Source organism: Palaemon carinicauda, chromosome 3, assembly GCF_036898095.1.
Source record: "Palaemon carinicauda isolate YSFRI2023 chromosome 3, ASM3689809v2, whole genome shotgun sequence".
Classification (NCBI taxonomy): Eukaryota; Metazoa; Arthropoda; class Malacostraca; order Decapoda; family Palaemonidae; genus Palaemon; species Palaemon carinicauda.
This window is the reverse complement of record NC_090727.1, coordinates 130,225,725-130,245,432: the sequence shown is the minus strand read 5'-3', so window position 1 is coordinate 130,245,432 and position 19,708 is coordinate 130,225,725. Positions and strand designations below refer to the sequence as shown.

The following is a 19,708-nucleotide window of genomic DNA, read 5'->3' as shown; positions in this document are numbered from 1 at the left end:
AGACGACTGACGAAATCTAATCGATACCCTTTGCGTCAATAGGCGTAAACAGAGATGATGATAATAATTATAAACTGGAAGGATTCTGAGACATGAGAGAAATATAACCTTTCTGAGGTCCTTGGAGCAGTTCCTAAGTCCTTGAACGGTAGACGGTATATGAATACCTAAACCCTTCTCGAGCTGAGAGGAGATAGCAACACAATGCAATTACTGAGAGCAAGTGAGGCATCTAGATGAAATCAAGTCAGGACAATTTGTTTACTGATGTTGTGGTTGTTCAAGGTGGTTTGATGGTGGTATATGCCCCCCCCCCCCCGCTCCATTATACTATACTTAGACTTCCTCCCTCCCCCCTCATCACTCACACTCTCGAGACGACCTTCAAGGTAATTTAGAATCAGTTCTCTGGAGTTTTCATTGATGATAACAACTGTTCGAATAATATTTTGGCTGTTCTAATGTTGTTCAGTTCCTGATTGTTTCAGGAATATATCCATTTAATGTTCTTAATCAGGAAAGATAAAATGGAAGAATACATGATTTAAAAATCACTTGAGTGGGGATACCTTAAGGTGTTGAAAGGGGTTATGTATCGCCATGATCAGCAAAGCTGTACTAATCAGGTCCACCTTACTAGGTTGGTTTGCTGTGAGTGATCAGACTAAAGAATCACACCATATTCAATACGCAGTGGACAGCGTCGTGATGAAAATGGTGTTACCCGAGATATGATTAAGGACATGTCTGAGGCCTTTGTCCTGCAGTTGACTAGAAACTGCTGCATTTGTTGTTGTATATATATATATATATATATATATATATATATATATATATATATATATATATATATGTGTGTGTGTGTGTGTGTGTGTGTGTGCATGTGTGTTTGAGAGATAATATAATTTGAAAACCAGTCTAGTCATTATTTAAATTCGATTACGATATCAATGTTGTCAAAGAATCGATCCAGTTTTGAGAGAGAGAGAGAGAGAGAGAGAGAGAGAGAGAGAGAGAGAGAGAGAGAGAGAGAGAGAGAGAGAGAGAGGATTCGGTTAGTCAGTCAAACGGCAACAAGAGCAGCGTTGGTGAACTTACAGCAGAATTGAGTTAAGAAACTAAAAAAAAAAAACTAGAGAAAAAAATCGAACCTTGTTCACCTTTACTCGCTAGCTGACTCCTCCTCCAAGGAACTTTCAGCTTATGTCGCGAGTATGTTTTTTTTTATGTTTTTTTCTGGCTATTTCCCTTTTTTATTAGTCTTCTCGCTCCATTTTTACGTGTTTTTATTCCCTCTCTCGCTGCTTATCTTCTTTGTCACAGCGGTGAAACATTTAATGCCCTGACCCAAGTTTTAAAAGTTGAGTCTGGCAATTGAGGTCAGCTACCAACCACTTATATTTTAGTGGTCATAATCTGAATGTCCTGAAGTATTGCGTCTTGGTTCTTGGAATCGATGGGTTTTGGAAATTTTAGTATTTATGTGAAATTGTGAATATTTTAGATAAGGGAAAATGCATTGCAAGCAGATGAGCATAAGAGTATGATTTATAGATATAAAATGGTATTTTAAATCAAGACAAAATTTTACTAAATTTAAATCAAGACAAAAATCTTTTAAAGTCATATGGTAATGTGAACGTCGAATATTGGCATTGAAATTAATTTCAAATCGAAATATGAGCATATATAATTTCGGGACATTCATTACTGATATTTTGGACTCTAGAGAAAACTTGAACCTATTAAATCAAATTATTTTTTCTCTTGACGACCTACACTTCTAGGGATCTAGTAAAGTGCCTAGAGTTACCTTGAAGTGACAGACCTCAGGTTGTTAATATCTAGAATAGGAAATGGAAACTGAATAGTTTCCTGATATCTAACTTTTGACACTTAAATTATAGTGGTTGATTCTCAAGACTATAATTTCTTAAAGTTTTTCAGATGGAACTTTCACCTAAAACTGTAATTGTTCCAATAATGTCTCCCAACATGGAACATTCAAGCAGGCTTATTATTATTATTATTATTATTATTAACTAAATTCGGATCAATACCTCGTCAGGCTGGGAGGGGCAAAGAGAAGAAAAGTCCCCTTTTGTTCTTTTTCTATGTCGGCTACCGTCAATAATTGGAGGGAGTGCCTTGGCAGACAGATAGATAGATTATCATTATAAGCTAGGCTACAACCTTAGCTGGAAATGAAGGATGCTATAATCCTAAGGGCTCCAATAAGGAAAATAACCCAGTGAAGACAGAAAATAAGGAAACAGATAGAATTGTGTGCTGGAGTACACCCTCGAGCAAAAGAACTCTAACCCAAGACAGTGGCACTATGACACTACTAAGAGTAGAGAACAATAGTTTGATTTTGGAGTGCCCTTCACCCAGAAGAGTTGCTTTCCATAGCTAAAGAGTCTTTTTTACCTTTTACCAAGTGGAAAGTAGCCACTGAACAATTACAGTGCAGTAGTTAACCCCTTAAGTGAAGAAGAATTTTTCGGTTATTTAAGTGTGGTCAAGTGTATGAGGAAGGAAGAGAATATGTAAAGAATAGGCCAGACTATTCGGTGTATGTGTAGGCAAAGGAAAATGAGCCGTAGATGCATAATTAGAATGCAGAATGTAAATGACCCGCCAATCCAAGAGAATTCATTAGGCCTTGGCAAGTATGTACGTGGTTATTCGTTAAGTTTGAAAGCAGTCTTCTGGCGCAATATCAGTGTAGTGATTACCAGATGACTTTAAAAGTTTGAATACGTGAAGAGGTGACAGCTGGAGGAGAGATAATATTGAGGATATTTAGGTTAATAATAATAATAATAATAGTAATAATAATGATAATAATAATAATAATAATTATAGTTATTATTGTAAAGGTAGGTAGCATAAGTTATTGGTATTCAAATTTTAAATGGGTGTCTGAGGCCATGGAAAATAGCATTAATAAAAGCAGTTATAATAATAGTAATGATACAAGCAGTAGTTGTTAAAGACACGATCAAGATAAGAGAAAGGGTAATTTTGTTATGAGATGATAGGTCTATGTGGCTTCAAATTTTGTTTACCATTTACATTCAAGATTACTCACAATAATGATAAAAATCAATTTGATTAATCCAATAAATATACAAGTAATTAAAACAGGTGCAACTCCACGCTAGAATCCCAATCATTGGTCCTCTCCAAGCAGTAGAATAACAGATGTTGCTTACTGGGCAATATTTTTGGTTTATAACAGCCCCTGTCAGTAAAAGAACATTTCTTGTCGCATTGTCAATGACTCTGCAGGCTTCATACCCTGTTATTACCAGCAATGTCTTTAACTTTTTACTCATAAACTCGAGGTTGTTAACTAGAGTTGCCTGCTAATGGCTAAAGGGGGGGGGGGGAGTGAGCACGTGTATGTAAAATCAAAGACCGGGAGATACTGATGTCAGCAGGTTTGGGGATCATGTGATAGTTGGGTTATTAATATTGTTTTTGGATTTGGTTGTTATTAGTTGTGGGGATTTTAAAACTTTAGTCGAGTAGTTACTTTGTCTGTATCTTCACTGTTTGTATCATGTGTGGGGCCCAGGGCAGAAATAGTATACCATCATGGTCAGTCATTATCACTTTTATTATTATTATCATTATTATTATTTTTGTATATGTGTGTGTTTGTGTGTATGAATATATATACATATGTAGACATACATACGTACGTATACAAATACATGCACGCATATGCAGTATTATTATTATCTTTATTATTGTTATATTTGTTACGAATCTTAGCAGTCGATTGGCAAATGCAGGAGCATGTACCATCAATGAAAATTATCACCAGAATAATACGAATAAGTAAAGTATAAGAGCATTGAATCTGTGCCGTTTAGAATTTGTAGCGAATTTAAACTGTAAAAGTTTTGTTTCAAAGAACCTTTAGTGAAACGATAAGCATAGTAAGGATACGTTCAAGTTAGTATGAGCCTAGGAAGGATACCTTCAAGTTAGGATGAGCATAGGAAGGATACGTTCAAGTTAGGATGAGCATAGGAAGGATACCTTCAAGTTAGGATGAGCATAGGAAGGATACGTTCAAGTTAGTATGAGCCTAGGAAGGACAAGTTCAAGTTAGGATGAGCATAGGAAGGACACGTTCAAGTTAGGATGAGCATAGGCAGGACACGTTCAAGTTAGGATGAGCATAGGAAGGACACGTTCAAGTTAGGATGAGCATAGGAAGGACACGTTCAAGTTAGGATAAGCATAGGAAGGACACATTCAAGTTAAGATGAGCATAGGAAGGACACATTCAAGTTAGGATGAGCATAGGAAGGACACGTTCAAGTTAGGATGAGCATAGGAAGGATACGTTCAAGTTACGATGAGCATAGGAAGGATATTTAAGTTAGGATGAGAATAGGAAGGATACGTTCAAGGTAGGATGAGCATGGCAAAGATACTTTCAAGTTAGGATGAGAATAGGAAGGATACGTTCAAGTTAGGATGAGCTTGGCAAAGATACTTTCAAGTTAGGATGAGAATAGGAAGGATACGTTCAAGTTGAAATCTTTATTGACAACTACCAAAGAGATTGGGAGCATATGGAAGCTATATATGTTGTAGTGAAGGTTATATACCTTGGAGCATAAAATAAATAATGTACACAAAGACATACTTTCTGTGGCCTCTGAAATTAGACACGTGAGCATAAGATAAACACAGGATTGAATTTCATCTTCTGAAAAATGCAGAATTTCTGGAGCATAAAGCAACAAAACAGAGCATGAGTAAGCTACAGTAAACGAAGGTACCATTACTCAACTATATGGAAGAGAGGAGCATACATTTTATTCATGTTGGGAAGGATAAGGTACGTGAATTTAGTATAAATTTAGGAAGAGAACAGGTTTTGAGAAACTGGAGGATAGTTTAACACAAACAAAATAAATGCCAGGAAAAAAAGGATATCCAGTTTGTTGATTCTGGTGAAAGATTAATATTCAATAACTTTAACCACGTAATATAATAATAATAATAATAGAGTTCTCTTGCTTGAGAGTAAACTCGGGCACACTATTCTATCTTTTTAATCTTCCTTTTGTTTGAAGTTTTTATATTTAATATATGAAAGATCTAATTTAATGTTGTTATCGTTCTTAGAATATTATATTTTGATTGTTCATTACTTCTCTTGTAATTTATTTATTTCCTTATTTTCTTTCCTCATTGGGCTGTTTTTCCCCTGTTGGAGCCCTTGGGCTTATAGCATCCTGCTTTTCCAGCTAGGGTTGTAGCTTAGTTTGTAAATAATAATAATAATAATGATAGAATTCTCTTGTTTGAGGGTACACTCGGTCACACTATTCTCTTGTTTATCTTCCTCTTTTTATTTTGAGGTTTTTATAGTTTATGAAATATTATATCTTGATTATTCATTACTTCTCTTGTAGTTTATTTATTTCCTTATTTCCTTTCCCCACTGAACTATTTTTCCCCTGTTGGAGCCATTGGGCTTATAGCATCCTGCTTTTTTAGCTAGGGTGGTTAGCTTAGCTTGTAAATAATAATAATAATAATAATAATTTCCTACTCATGCACATCTTTAAAATTGTTGAACGTTATATAAAAGTGATGACTTCAGCTGATTCACTTCCCAACTCCTTTCCCGGCAAAACCTACAGTTTACTATTACGCATAAAAAAGAAGACTGTAATCATAGTTATTTTAAGATAATTAGAAAATAGCTTTGTTTATCAGTGCTAAATGTGATGCCATTGAAAACAACAGCTTTTTTTCAGAGGGATATTTTATCTTTTTCTTGACACTATGTAAAATATTTAACATAGTCTGTTGTTATGAGGTCGATCATTACAACTAATTGTAAAAACTGCTGATGTTAATCATAACATTGTGTTTTTATCGTTTTTCGTGAAACTTTGTACAGTTGGTTTTATAAACTTATTTAAGAAGCTTTTTACGAATTTTCTTATAAACTACATTTCAAGTAGAACTTTAGCTGGTAAACCTATATGGTGTTCACTAAAACTTTACAGAAATCAATTTTACCATATACAGTATATTGTGAAGTTTTGTAGATATTATATTGTGTATTAAAATTAGGCAAGAGTTAAACACTAACTTTGGTAGAAGACAATGATATAACTGGGTGAATAGGGGTATTTGTCTCACACAATCATATATATATATATATATATATATATATATATATATATATATATATATATATATATATATGTGTGTGTGTGTGTGTGTGTGTGTATGCATGATACATTTGTATATGATATACATACATATATGTTCATATATATGTGTGTATGTATAATACATTTATATATACTGCATATGTGTTATATATATATATATATATATATATATATATATATATATATATATATATATATATATATATATATATATATATATATAAAATGTCCTGAGTGGATGAAAGTACTAACTCCAATCAAGTCTTTTTCATTTTTCCTTTCGTGGCTATAATACATTTTATATTCATCACGTGTCAGCTTTCGTGATTTCTACATATATATATATATATATATATATATATATATATATATATATATATATATATATATATATATATATATATATATACATATACTGTGTATATATATGTATATATATATGTACATATATATATATATATATATATATATATATATATATATATATATATATGTATGTATATATATATATATATATATATATATGTACATATATATATATATATATATATATATGTATATATATATATATATATATACATATATATCCAACATAAAGCAATCTCTCGACACGTATCTATCTACATATCAAAGCAAACATGATAAAAAAAGTAATCGTGCTCACCCACTTGCCAATCATTCCCTATTTCTACTCCTCTTCCCCTCACTTTCACTCCCCATCTATGTAGAGTCTGGCCCATCAGCTGTGAATGTATGGGGCAGTGAAGATGGGCCGATATACACATTCATAAATTATTTTTTTTCTTTTATCTCAAGTCGTGGTTCTTTTTATTTCAATAGATTTATTGTCAACTTTGCTCCTTTCTCGTCTGTGTGGTTTCTTTGTGAATTGTTTAGGTTTCATGGATATTTAGAGATTTTCATTTTCTGGTTTTCACTGTTTTGTAATTCTTCTTTTTCTGTATCTATTGTGTTTTATTGTTTTGTAGTGATTTCCTTTATTTTCGTGATTTTTACTTTATATTTTAAGTAATATATATATATATATATATATATATATATATATATATATATATATATATATATATATGTGTGTGTGTGTGTGTGTGTGTGTTTGTGTATGTATGTAGTGTGTGAGTGCGTCTACATGTGTGTAAATGCTGATATGCTTGTCCTAGTTTATTTCTTGCTCATTATTTATCCGTCAATATATATATACATATATATACATTATATATACATACATATATATACATACATTTATATATATATATATATATATATATATTATTTATATATATGTGTGTGTGTGTGTGTGCGTTTGTGTGCGTGCAAAAATACTTAGCGCTCTTCAGACAATAGAGTAACCATGAAAAGTCTACGGGAACTGCTCCCTACATTACAATTCACTTTCTTTGAGCACCCATCTCCAACGAAGGTAATCCTACATTCACTCAACGTAGGCCTATAAAGTATGTTGTAAACGATAGGCATAACAAATATATTATATATATGCTTAAAAAGTATACTTTTATAATGATTTTGTTAAATGTTTATACAATAGGGCAATGAAACAATTATGTAATAGGCCTATATATAAATGCCAAGAAATTGCCTCCTTGAAATATTAAATGTACAATATCCTCATGGAATTCACAACTTATAATAGGCCTATAAAATTCAGTAAGAATAAAATGGCATGGAAATGTATATTTGAAATATTACTTACATAATATCCTCATGGAATTCACTCCTTATAGTAGGCCTATGAAGTGTCATCAATAATAAGATGCCAAGAAACTATACTTGGTGAAATACACACATCATATAAATATCTCTTTACCCTAGGCCTATTAAGCGTTGTTCTCCCAATCACGGGCTGCCATTAATGCATGAGCCCATGTCTTGCAAGGCAATCTAAAAAAGCAAGCAAAGTTTGCCCGTTAATAAAACCTATATTTAAATTATACATAAAAATACACTCACTACAACTGTATTTCATGTTTGTATGTGTATGCATAGATGTATGAAAGATTATTGACTCTAGACCGCTATGAAATATCACTGGGAGCTGATTTAAGGGAGTTTCCAAAGGCTAAAGGTGTTGCAATGTTGCAAACGACGAGTGCCACGGTTGCAATGAGGCTACAGTTCTTCTAGGAACATATTTTGATTGTATGTAACAATGTTTCATGAAATTTTCAGCTAGATCATTATGACCAATTTTGATATTTTTGTTTTTGTTTGATGCAACTTTCATAAACAGTAATTTTATAAGGATATAGATATTATTATTGAGTTATATAGATTTTTCTCCTCCTTTGTATATTGGGAAATTTCATGAAATTGTATATATATATATATATATATATATATATATATGTATGTATATGTATACAGTATATATATATATATATATATATATATATATATATATATTATATATATATATATAATCTTTCATATATGAGATTTCATGAAATATATCTTTTTCATATCTTATATATGAGGATATTTCGAAAAATCATTTTAGGCCTGTCTTAAAATTTAATTATAAAGAAAACATTTCAGGTCTCTCTTATAGTTTAATTATATAAAAAAAAAACAATATTTTAGGCCTTTCTTAAAACTTTTTATCATTCGTATTATTTTGAAATCCAGTAATTGGTAATTAGTAATTTCCTTACCTGGTAATGTGCCAATTCCTCCTAGGCCCGTAAGGGCGGCCAGGTTTGGATCGGGCGTGGGCGTAGGGCTGGCTGAGGCAGAGCGCTTCTGCATTGCCTGTGTGACGCCCACGAATAGTAGTAGCGCCCAGACCGCCCGCACGCCCGATCTCATCCAGTGTAAACTCGTCATTTTGTTAATTAGATTCTTATGATTTCGATGAATTAATTTGGATAATCCTGTTTTATTTGAAATATTCCTTCGACAAATGGGGCTAAAAATTTTCAAAACTTTTTATTTTCCAAAAAAACATTCACTTCTGTTTCTTTTCGCTCATGATTAATAGTTGCTCTTTTCTTTACTTAATAACGGAACTAAATATATATTCTTTTAAATCTTTTTTATTATCTAAGGCGTCGTTAATGTCCTCATTTGAGCATTGCATAAAAAAAAACTAAAAAGATAAAATTATAATTTAGCCTTTTTTCTCACAGGTGATAAGTAACAAATTTAACACTTTAAATCACTTGTATGTTAATTCCTTTCGCTTTCACTTGAAGATGTTGAAAATGGAAGTTGGGAGGGACGATTTAACTTAAACCAAGACGCTTAGTATCCAAGACCTCTTCCTATGATGGCGCCAAGGCAACTGGCGACCGGTTCTCCTCTCAGCTGGCAAATCGAGTTATGATTTTCTTCATCTTAGAAAACGGAGATCCTCTTGAGGGATACCTTGCTTATTTTTCCATTTGCTCTCAAGGGCACCTTTTAAACTAATTATATCTACATTTCGTTGATATTTACGAAGTTTCTGATGAGTTTAAGCATAATAACTGATAATACTACATGAATAGAATAAATAAAATGCTATTAGTAATATATACGAATGAAAATCTGTTCGAAATTTCAGTTAATTCTATAATGGATGTCTTGGGAGAAGGTCCTTTGATTAGAATTCATTTTCGTGAGGTCACAGCTATTGCCTGGGAGGCTCTGTCATTGGTCGAAGAGAGCGTAACCATGGACAGTGGTCTTAGCATTTAAGAGGAAATGCTTTTAGAGAACAAGTACTGAGTCATTCTATTGTAATACAGTGAATCAATATTGGGATTTTTAGAGTATGAATAATTATCTTGTTTTTCTCAAGGTACAGAGTACGAAATTATAAAATCAGAAGAAAACTCGAGAGAGAGAGAGAGAGAGAGAGAGAGAGAGAGAGAGAGAGAGAGAGAGAGAGAGAGAGAGAGAGAGAGAGAGAATCAATTTTGGTTCCTGAAATTGTTTAATTCATGAATTCATCAGATATGGAAAAAAATACATTTAATGTATAGAGGTATGCTTCATTGATAAAGCAGGAATAAATGAAAAAGCCACTGATTTCTATAAACAATATTCTCTCTCTCTCTCTCTCTCTCTCTCTCTCTCTCTCTCTCTCTCTCTCTCTCTCTCTCTCTCTCTCTCTCTCTCTCTCTCTCTCTCTCTATCGTCTTTATACAATTTTTATAAGTGGTTATCTATTTTATTAGTAAGTGCAGTTATGTTTATTTTATTATTATTAGAAGCTAAGCTACAGTCCTAGTTGGAAAAGCAAGATGCTATAAGCCCAAGGGCTCCAACAGGGAAAAGTAGCCCAGCAAGGAAAGGAAACGAGGAAATTAATACATTACAAGAGAGGCAATACAATCAAAATAAAATATTTCAAGAACAGTAACAACATTAAATTAGATCTTTCTCATATACACTATAAAATTGTGAAGAATAGAAACAGTTTATTATTTATCTTTGGTTATAGTGTGATAGTTTAGTTAGCTAGGCGTCCCTCTTAACGAGAGAAGGCCTTTTCGAAGTCATCTTGCTTCAACAGGAAATATCGTTTTCATGTTGAAACATTGTGACGGGCAAAAGGGCTCTCGTACTTGTGGAAATTGCTCCCCCAGTTCGAATCTCTCTCTCTCTCTCTCTCTCTCTCTCTCTCTCTCTCTCTCTCTCTCTCCTCTCTCTCTCTCTCTCTCTCTCTTTCGTCCTCTGAATATTACTTCGACCTTCTCCTAATTGTTAAACTTTCTTTCGTCTTGCTCTCCCAACTCTGAGTAAAATTTCCATTATATATATATATATATATATATATATATATATATATTATATATATATATATATATATATATATTTAAATACATATATATTAATTTATCTTTTTTAATGGCGTTGATATTTCCACATCTGTTATTGCTGCCTGCTTAGATGAATGGGAGTAGGTATTATTATTATTATTATTATTATTATTATTATTATTTGCCAACCTACAACCCTAGTTGGAAAAGCAGGATGTTATAAGCCCACGGGCTCCAACAGGGAAAATAGCCCAGTAAGGAAATGAAACAAGGAAATAAGAGAAGAAATTACTAATTAAAAAATAACATATTTCAAAAACAGTAACAACATTAGAATGAATATCTCGTAAATAAACTATAAAAACGTTAACAAAATAAGAGGAAGAGAAATAAGATAGAATAGTGTGCCCGAGTGTACCCTCAAGCAAGAGAACTCTAACCCAAGACAGTGGAAGACCAAGGCACAGAGGCTATGGGAGGTATTTACATTCAAAGCTATATGTGAGAGTATTGGATGATCTCAGCCATCCCGAAGATGGTTTGGACCTTTTTGGCGAAACTATTCTCAAGGATTGGGTCTTCGGAATCCAGGGGGATCCAATCCTTGAGGTAGGACTCTCGGCTTTTGGCCGGAAGCCCATCATTACAGATATGAGGAGGAGGATTCCATAGTTTCTTGGTTTTAGTCCTTACAGGTGGCATTAACTTACACCTGTGCCTCTATATCTGTTGATATCCTTCGGGTAGGGTATGGAGTGGACCATCTGGGAAGTATACTCTCATTGTACAGATAGTGGAGAATGCAAATTTCCTTTCCTACGTGTGATGCCTTAATCTTTAGCAGGTAAATCAAATAACCAATCAATCAACCAATCACGACCCCTGTTTTATGGCCGATGTGGTAACGTCCCTAACATGTGAACGCCAGACTGGGGTTCGAGTCCCGCTCAAACTCAATAGTTTCTTTGGTCGCTGCAATCTCACCATCCTTGTGAGCTAAGCAGGGGGGTTTTGGGGTGAGCATATAGGTCTATCTACTGATTCATCAGCAGCCATTGCCTGGCCCTCCTTGGTCCTAGCTTGGGTGGAGAGGGGGCTTGGCCGCTGATCATATTTATATGTGGTCAGTCTCTAGGGCATTGTCCTGCTTGATAGGGCAATGTTACTGTCCCTTACCTCTGCCATTCATGAGCGGCCTTTAAGTAACGAACCCACATCCCCTGGATACGCTGACTCTCCCCGGCACTTTTGACGACCTCTGCTACCTTAAGGAAAATTTTGTTGACTACCTTGGAACTAAAAAAGACCACTCTACTGATGCTAAAAAATCTAGGGTAACACAAGGAGGCAGCGAATCCTTCACGTTACCCAAATTCCATTAGAGACAAATTATGATATACTTAAAGCATTTGATTACTATTGGTTAATAAAGATATAAGGATGAGACTCGAAGATGAAAAATGGGATTCGTAGATATCTTTTGATAGTCATAACGAAGAGTTTGATGGAGTTTGTAATGAATGTTGTTATTAAAATTAAAAACTTGAACATCATGGGAGCTCTTTGTGATAAGGTCCCAAAGGAATTGGATGTATACCAACTTTCTGATTGGCGTGAAAAAGATGTAAATGTACTTATGCCTCCCCAGAGAAAGTCAAAACTACCAATGTGATTTGTAGCTAAACCTAGTTATTATTATTATTATTATTATTATTATTATTATTATTATTATTATTATTATTATTATTATTATTGTTAATATTATTATTATTATTATCATTATTATTATTATTATTGTTAATATTATTATTATTTTTATTATTATTATTATTATTATTATTATTATTATTATTATTATTATTATTATTATTATTATTAGCTAAGCTGCAACCCTAGTTGGAAAAGCAAGATGCTATAAGCCCAATGGCTCCAACAGGGAAAAATATCCCAGTGAGGAAAGGAAACAAGGAAATTAATAAACTGCAAGAGAAGTAATAGCAATCAAAATAAAATATATGAAAATAATTAACAATATCAAATTAGATCTATCATATATAAACTATAAAAACTTCATAAAAACAAGAGAAAGAGAAACAAGATAGAAAGAGCGTGTCCAAGTGTACCAACTGTCTGTCACACGATCGTACATAGTTCATTTTGTGCTTGTATCTTCGCCCTCCCCTCGCACTAAAAAGAACCTGAAAAATCATGTCTGCTTTTTTTCCTCTGTAACATTGTCGATTTCTCAACATGAAAATTCTTGTTGCTTTGAGATTTTGTATATAAAGGAGAGTGTTCTACAATAAACTAACTCAGTTGCTTCCACCCTGCCTTTGAGTTCACAACCTTCTCTCGGCCGTTACACAAGACAGTGGAAGACCATGGGACAGAGGCTATGGCACTACCAAAGACTAGAGTAATAGGGAATTCTTTTATAATATGTAAATTGATTCAGGAAAAAAAAATTAGGAACCATCGCACTTGGTGATATATCATTTTATGGAAATTAGTTACCTCTTCCATGACAAATCATCGACGTAGTCTGCAATAATATCTAATCTACAGACGAACAGTGATGAAATTACATTAAAAATCAAACCCCGTCCAAATTTTAATTATGGAAGGGTAGTAGTCTTCAATAAAAACCTTTACGAATATACAGAGGAGGAGATACTTTCCATGTGTCCACTAAATGTATGGAAAATGCATAAGGTTCCTCTTTAATAAAACCACCTGGAAATAATGTCAGATCAAAAATACTAATGGGAAGACTTCATTTAAGGTGTCTTCCAAAAAATAAACCATAGTCTTTTCATCCATTTTGCAATGGAATTGTCAGGGTTTAAGGGCCAAATATGAAGAACTTAAGTTCCTCATTCATGAGCACCCCCCCCCATAATTATTTGTCTACTGGAGAGCAAACTTGATGATAATACTCCTTCTCCTCGCGATTATATTAGCTATAAGATACCATATGATCACCGAGTAGGGAGCCATGGCTGAAGCATCATATACGTTGGTCGAGATGTTCCCCAAATATCTTTATCTATTTGTACACCTCTGCAGGCAGTGATTGTACAGATTGATATAGGGAGAAAATATACAATTTGCAATCTGTACTTGCCTCCAAATGATAATATTTTGTATGATAATTCAGTAGAGGTGATTCAACAACTCCCTCAACTTTTTATTTTACTTGGAGATTTGAATGGTAGACATCCTTTATGGGATGATGTTTAAGCAAACACGAGGGGCAATATTATATCGTCAACTGTTTAAAATGAGGATGCCATACTCCTTAATATAGGAGACCCCACACACTTTCATATCCAGACAGGTACCCTACCGTGCATTGACCTTTCAATTACAAGCTCCAACTTCCTTCCCGATTTTGAATGGAGAAAGTTAGATGGTTGGCATAGTAGTGATCATGATCCAATTATTATAAATACAAACAGTAATCCACCTTTTCAGAGATCGCCACGATGGAACCTTGACAAGGCAGACTGGGATGGATTTCAGGAGCTAAGCGAAATTGAGGGGAAGGCAGAGCAGTTTTAAAATGTTGATGATGTCATAGACTTACTGAATGGAACTCTCCATACAGCAGGAATCAATTCGATTCCCAAAACCACGGGGTTATTCAAGCGACGACCAGTCCCGTGGTGGTTTTCAAAATTAACTGCCTTGCACAGAGCCACAAGAAAGTCTTTGACTAGATTCGTAGACACCGTCCAGAGGAGAATTTGATAATATACAAAAAGTGTAGAGCACAGTTCCGCCGTGCCATGAAAGAAGCAAGGTGCCAATCTTGGGTATCTTTTGTTTCCTCAGTCAATAGTAGAAAACCACTATCTTCTCTATGGAGGAAAATAAAAAAAGATAGCAGGCAAATTTACCCCCAACCCGCTACCATTGTTGAAGGTGAATGGTCATTATGTGACTGGAGCAACTGAGGTTAGCAATTCCCTGCTGATCCTTTCTCAAAAGTGTCACGCAAGTATGAAGCAGCTCCTGATTATTATTATTATTATTATTATTATTATTATTACTTGTTAAGCTACAACCCTAGTTGGAAAAGCAGAATGCTATAAGCCCGAGGGCTCCAACAGGGAAAATAGCCCAGTGAGGAGAGGAAATAAGGAAACTACAAGAAAAATAAATAAAATATTTTAAGAACAGTAACAGCATTAGAATAAATATTTCATACATAAACTATTAAAACTTTAAAAAACAAGAGGAAGAGAAATAAGATAAAATAGTGTGCCCGAGTGTACCCTCAAGCAAGAGAACTCTACTCCAAGACAGTGAAAGACTATGGTACAGAATCTATGGCACTGTCTAAGACTTGATCACAATAGTCAATTTCTTTTAGCGAGGCAGATTTACACCGACTCGCAGCGGTCCCCTTTTAGCTCGGAAAAGTTTCCTGATCGCTGATTGGTTGGACAAGATAATTCTAACCAATCAGCGATCAGGGAAATTTTCCGAGCTAAAAGGGCACCGCTGCGAGTCGGTGCAAATCTGCCTCGACAAAAGGAATGGACTATAGTATATGAGCAGAGAAGAAAAGAAAATTTTAAATTTTACAACAGGAAAGGAAGAATCTTACAATGCTCCTTTTACTGAAAGATAATATGATTCTGCACTTGCTATGTGTAATGATACAGCCCCTGGACCCGATGGAATTCCATATGCAATGATTAAACATGTTCCTGTTAATACTAAGTTATTTATTTTAAGTATTATTATCAGAATATGGCATGATCATAGTTATCCAAGTTTTTGTGAACTAGCCATTATTTTAGTCTTTTAAAAACCCGGTAAGGATAAGTTTTTAGTAGCAAACTATCGAACAATTTCATTAACATCTTGCTTATGTAAGATCATGGAGAAGATGATTAAAGCAAGAGTGATGTGGTAACTGGAAAAGAATGGTATTCTATCACCTATGTTGTGTGGATTTAGAAAAATACGATTAACGACTGATGTGTTGATACGACTGGAATCCACTATTTGTTAAGCCTTTGCTTCCAAACAGCATCATGTAACAGTCTTTTGTTTTACCTTGAAAAGGCATATGATACTGCATGGAAATATGGTATACTTAAAACCATTCATGAATTGGGATTAAGAGGAGAGTTACCATTGTTCATTCAATCATTTGTTTCACATAGATTTTTTCAAATCTATGAGGAAATGTCAGGAAGGAGTTCCCCCGAACAGTGGTGCTAAGTGTAACCCTATTTACACCAGCCGTTAATGGATGTAACTGCCCGCCAGGCCGCCATCTTGGGCAGTTGTTCCACTGCCACTGGGGACCAAGACGGGATTGTATTATTCATGACAGTCTGGGTCAGGGGTTTGGCTAATTTTCATAAACATGTTGGTCAGTGTGGATTAGTGATGGTGGGAGACTTTAGCCTGATCACACAGCAAACCAACCCACTATGGGTGGCCTTGCATAGAAGCCTCCAAGTGAGCATGGCGATACACAAACCACGTTAAGGTACCCATCCACATAGAAATGGATTGTGTGTGTATATATATATATATATATATATATATATATATATATATATATATATATATATATATATATATATATATATATATATATATATATATATATTGATTTGTTCAAGTAATTGATCTATTTTCTTTCACTTTAATATTAATTGTAATACATTTTTCTCATTTTTGTAAAATTGTATCCAAACCGACTCTGAAGTTCAAAAACAAAGAGTTCGAATCCAAGCATCAAGCTGCGGCGATCATGGCCATACGATATTCGAATTTAAATTAAACAGCTTCATCTATTTTAGTTATATTATTTTTCAGAAGATAAAATTGCATATTTACACAAATCCTACGTAACCATAAATTCCCCAGCATAGATTAATTTTCTCTAACCAAAACAACATTTCATTGTGGAAACCATTGTGTTTGTTTAAGGCGGAGTTCAAACCCTGTTTCAACCATAACCGAACTATTCGAACCGCACAGAATGAATTGAGCTGCGACAACCGTATGAAGAATTTAAAGAGAATGATAAGATTATTTTATTTAGCGAAAGAAATACAGAAAAAAGTTCTACATTTTATACATGATGTGGGGGAAAATATAAAATAATATAAAAAACTCAAATCTAGAACACATCGCAAGATCACTTAGAGGCCAGGGTTGCCAGGTTTTCTAAATGAGAAAAGGTCAATTTCTAATCAACAGAGGCTTTAAAAGGTCAACCCATTAATAGAAAAAGGTAAAAAATATAGTATTTAAGGCTCGGTTTTTTTCATATTACTAAAGGCCAACCTATTTAAATACAAAAGGTCAAATTTGATTTTTTTTTTGGCCGGAAAAAAAGGCCAAACTGGCAACCCTGTTAGAGGCGCCGTTGCATAGGTTAACGCCTCCATCTTGAACCTGAACGTGAACGCGTTTCAACCTACGCTGTGTCTTTCTCAGTTTTCTCACATATTTTATGATAAATCAACTGTTTTATCTCCGTTCAAACTTATGGAGATCCCGACTGTCCTTGTCAGGTACGTAATTATGATTTTGCCAGTGATATAACGGAAGCTCCTAAAGACTTTGGTAATATGAAACGTTCGTGGTTTTGTCGATGCGTTTTAAGTGTATTTAACCAGAAACTATTTGTAAACAAACTTACAATTTCCCAATTAAATACCTTATTTTTTTGTTTATTTTGGTTGTTATACCATGTCTTTGTTTAGTTGTCATTAAGCTTATGACTTATTTGTGTAAATACAAAGACTTTAGAGGTATTTTGTAGTGAATTTAAGGCTTAGTTCTTACATTGACGTAGGCTAAAGGTGTTGTTAACAATACTTTGAGTAAATATTCCTTGATTAAGTTTTTTTTTTTTTTTTTTTTGGTTGTTTAAGAAATTGGTTAATTTATCTAATGAGGTTAAGGTATTAATATCGGTAGACATCTAGCATTTGGGGTCAGTGGCCTGGCTAAACGGGACGGGGGTTGTGTGTATGATAGCGGACACCTGTATGTATCATTATGGCTAACTTAGAATACGGCAGTGTAGGGGGTCATTATCCCCGTTAGGTAAGTAGGTAATGACACGGCTTGTAGGTTAGGTTAAGGGGGAAAGATGAGGTTGGTTGACATCTATTTTTAATTCGCAGACAGAAGGAACTGGCCGCTGATATACAAAGGCTCCAAAATATCCCAATTCGTAGATGGTCTAACAGGTTTTCAGTTTATTTGCTGTTGAAATTTAGTGAAAGCTCATTATTTACTACAGGAAAAGCTATTTTTTCTGTTCTGTTCGTACTATAATTCTACCCAATTTTCTAACCCTGCTTTTCCTGTAGTAAATAATGTGCTTTCACTAAATTTGACCTTAATTTCAACAGCAAATAAACTGAAAACCTGTTAGACCATCTAAGAATTGGGATATTTTTTAGAAATCTAATGGCTTTTGCTCCGGCGTGTGTTCGATTCATTTGTGGAAAAAAGAAAAACATTAAGCTCCTTTGTACTGGCAAGGGGTACATGCTGAGCTGTATTCGCTAACCTCATTGATTATTATTTCTTAGATAATTAAGTTTTTATTTGTAGTGAAAATAATTGTTCTTTTCGAAGAAAACGGACGTTTTCTTATTGGAAACACCAATTTTTCAGTAGAAGAGCTTTTTCCATCCGTAACCATAATAAAACCCAAATAATATTACCACTAGTTCACCTGGGTTAAGGGGAGGAGTCCTTCTTTACTAAATCAGTCCCATGGCCCTCAAATCTCTAGCCACGCCTCTGGTAGCCCGAGGCTAATGAAATGTTACGTCAATAGCTTACGTAGCCTTTTACGTGAGGTGATTACATGGTAGTCTGAAATAATTTTCCCATGAACATACAATCCATATTGACTGTTTTATAATTTACGTACCTTACCTGTCTGCCAGCAATTGTAAACACTGAAACCTCACGTTGTTCCATAATCCAGCCAAGGATGCTGTGTCCATTCCTAAACTGACCAAGGATGTCTGTTTTTGTAATTTTGAAGTACTCCCGAAAGGTGCATGCTGGCACAGATTATTATTATTATTATTATTATTATTAACCCTTTTACCCCCAGGCTATTTGGAACTTTCCAACCCTTAACCCAGGGGTTATCTTTTTCAAGCACATTTTGCAGTATATATTTTTTAAATTGCTCTAACAGCCTTAATTTTCATCATAGAGAGGTCAGGTTGATCTCATTCTCTTGGAAAATGCCTGAAGTTTCTCAAAAAATTATCAAAAATATTAAAAAAAAAATTGTAAATAGCAGTTTTTTGCAGGGACGTACCGGTACGTCCATGGGGGTAAGGGGATGTGTTTTGTGAAACGTACCAGTACGTCCTTTTGGGGTAAAAGGGTTATTACTACTATTACTTACTAAGCTACAACCCTAGTTGGAAAAGCAGGATGCTATAAGCCCAGGGGCTCCAACAGGGAAAATAGCCCAGTGAGGAAAGGAAACAAGGAAAAATGAAATATTTTAAGAAGAGTAACAACATTAAAATAAATATTTCCTATATAAACTTTAACAAAACAGGAGGAAGAGAAATAAGATAGAATAGTGTGTCCAAGTGTACCCTCAAGCAAGAGAACTCTAATCCAAGACAGTGGAAGACCATGGTACAGAGGCTATGGCACTACCCAAGACCAGAGAACAAAGGTTTGATTTTGGAG

General features: G+C 34.2%; 2 protein-coding genes across 6 annotated transcripts in view; one reads left to right on the top strand and one right to left on the bottom strand.

Moving 5' to 3' along the window:
* The window catches only part of LOC137638519 (mucin-22-like), a 75,966-nt gene extending 66,444 nt beyond the window's left edge, over positions 1 to 9,522 (bottom strand). For both annotated transcript variants that reach the window (XM_068370636.1, XM_068370637.1), the window contains exon 1: positions 8,906 to 9,522. In XM_068370636.1, coding sequence (XP_068226737.1) covers positions 8,906 to 9,077 — 172 coding nt within the window. In that variant the 5' untranslated portion in view covers positions 9,078 to 9,522. The remainder of the gene's footprint in view (positions 1 to 8,905) is intronic.
* Positions 1 to 19,708, top strand: part of LOC137638522 (uncharacterized) — a 361,032-nt gene that overhangs the window by 259,454 nt on the left and 81,870 nt on the right. Inside the window, exon 1 of one of the 4 annotated variants that reach the window (XM_068370641.1) lies at positions 17,394 to 17,541. The exons of 1 other annotated variant lie outside the window; for it this stretch is intronic. In XM_068370641.1, the coding sequence (XP_068226742.1) occupies positions 17,516 to 17,541 (26 nt within the window). In that variant the 5' untranslated portion in view covers positions 17,394 to 17,515. Of the gene's footprint in view, positions 1 to 17,393; positions 17,542 to 17,677; positions 17,833 to 19,708 lie in introns of those variants that run through there. 2 more of the 4 variants (XM_068370642.1, XM_068370643.1) reach the window with 2 other exon arrangements.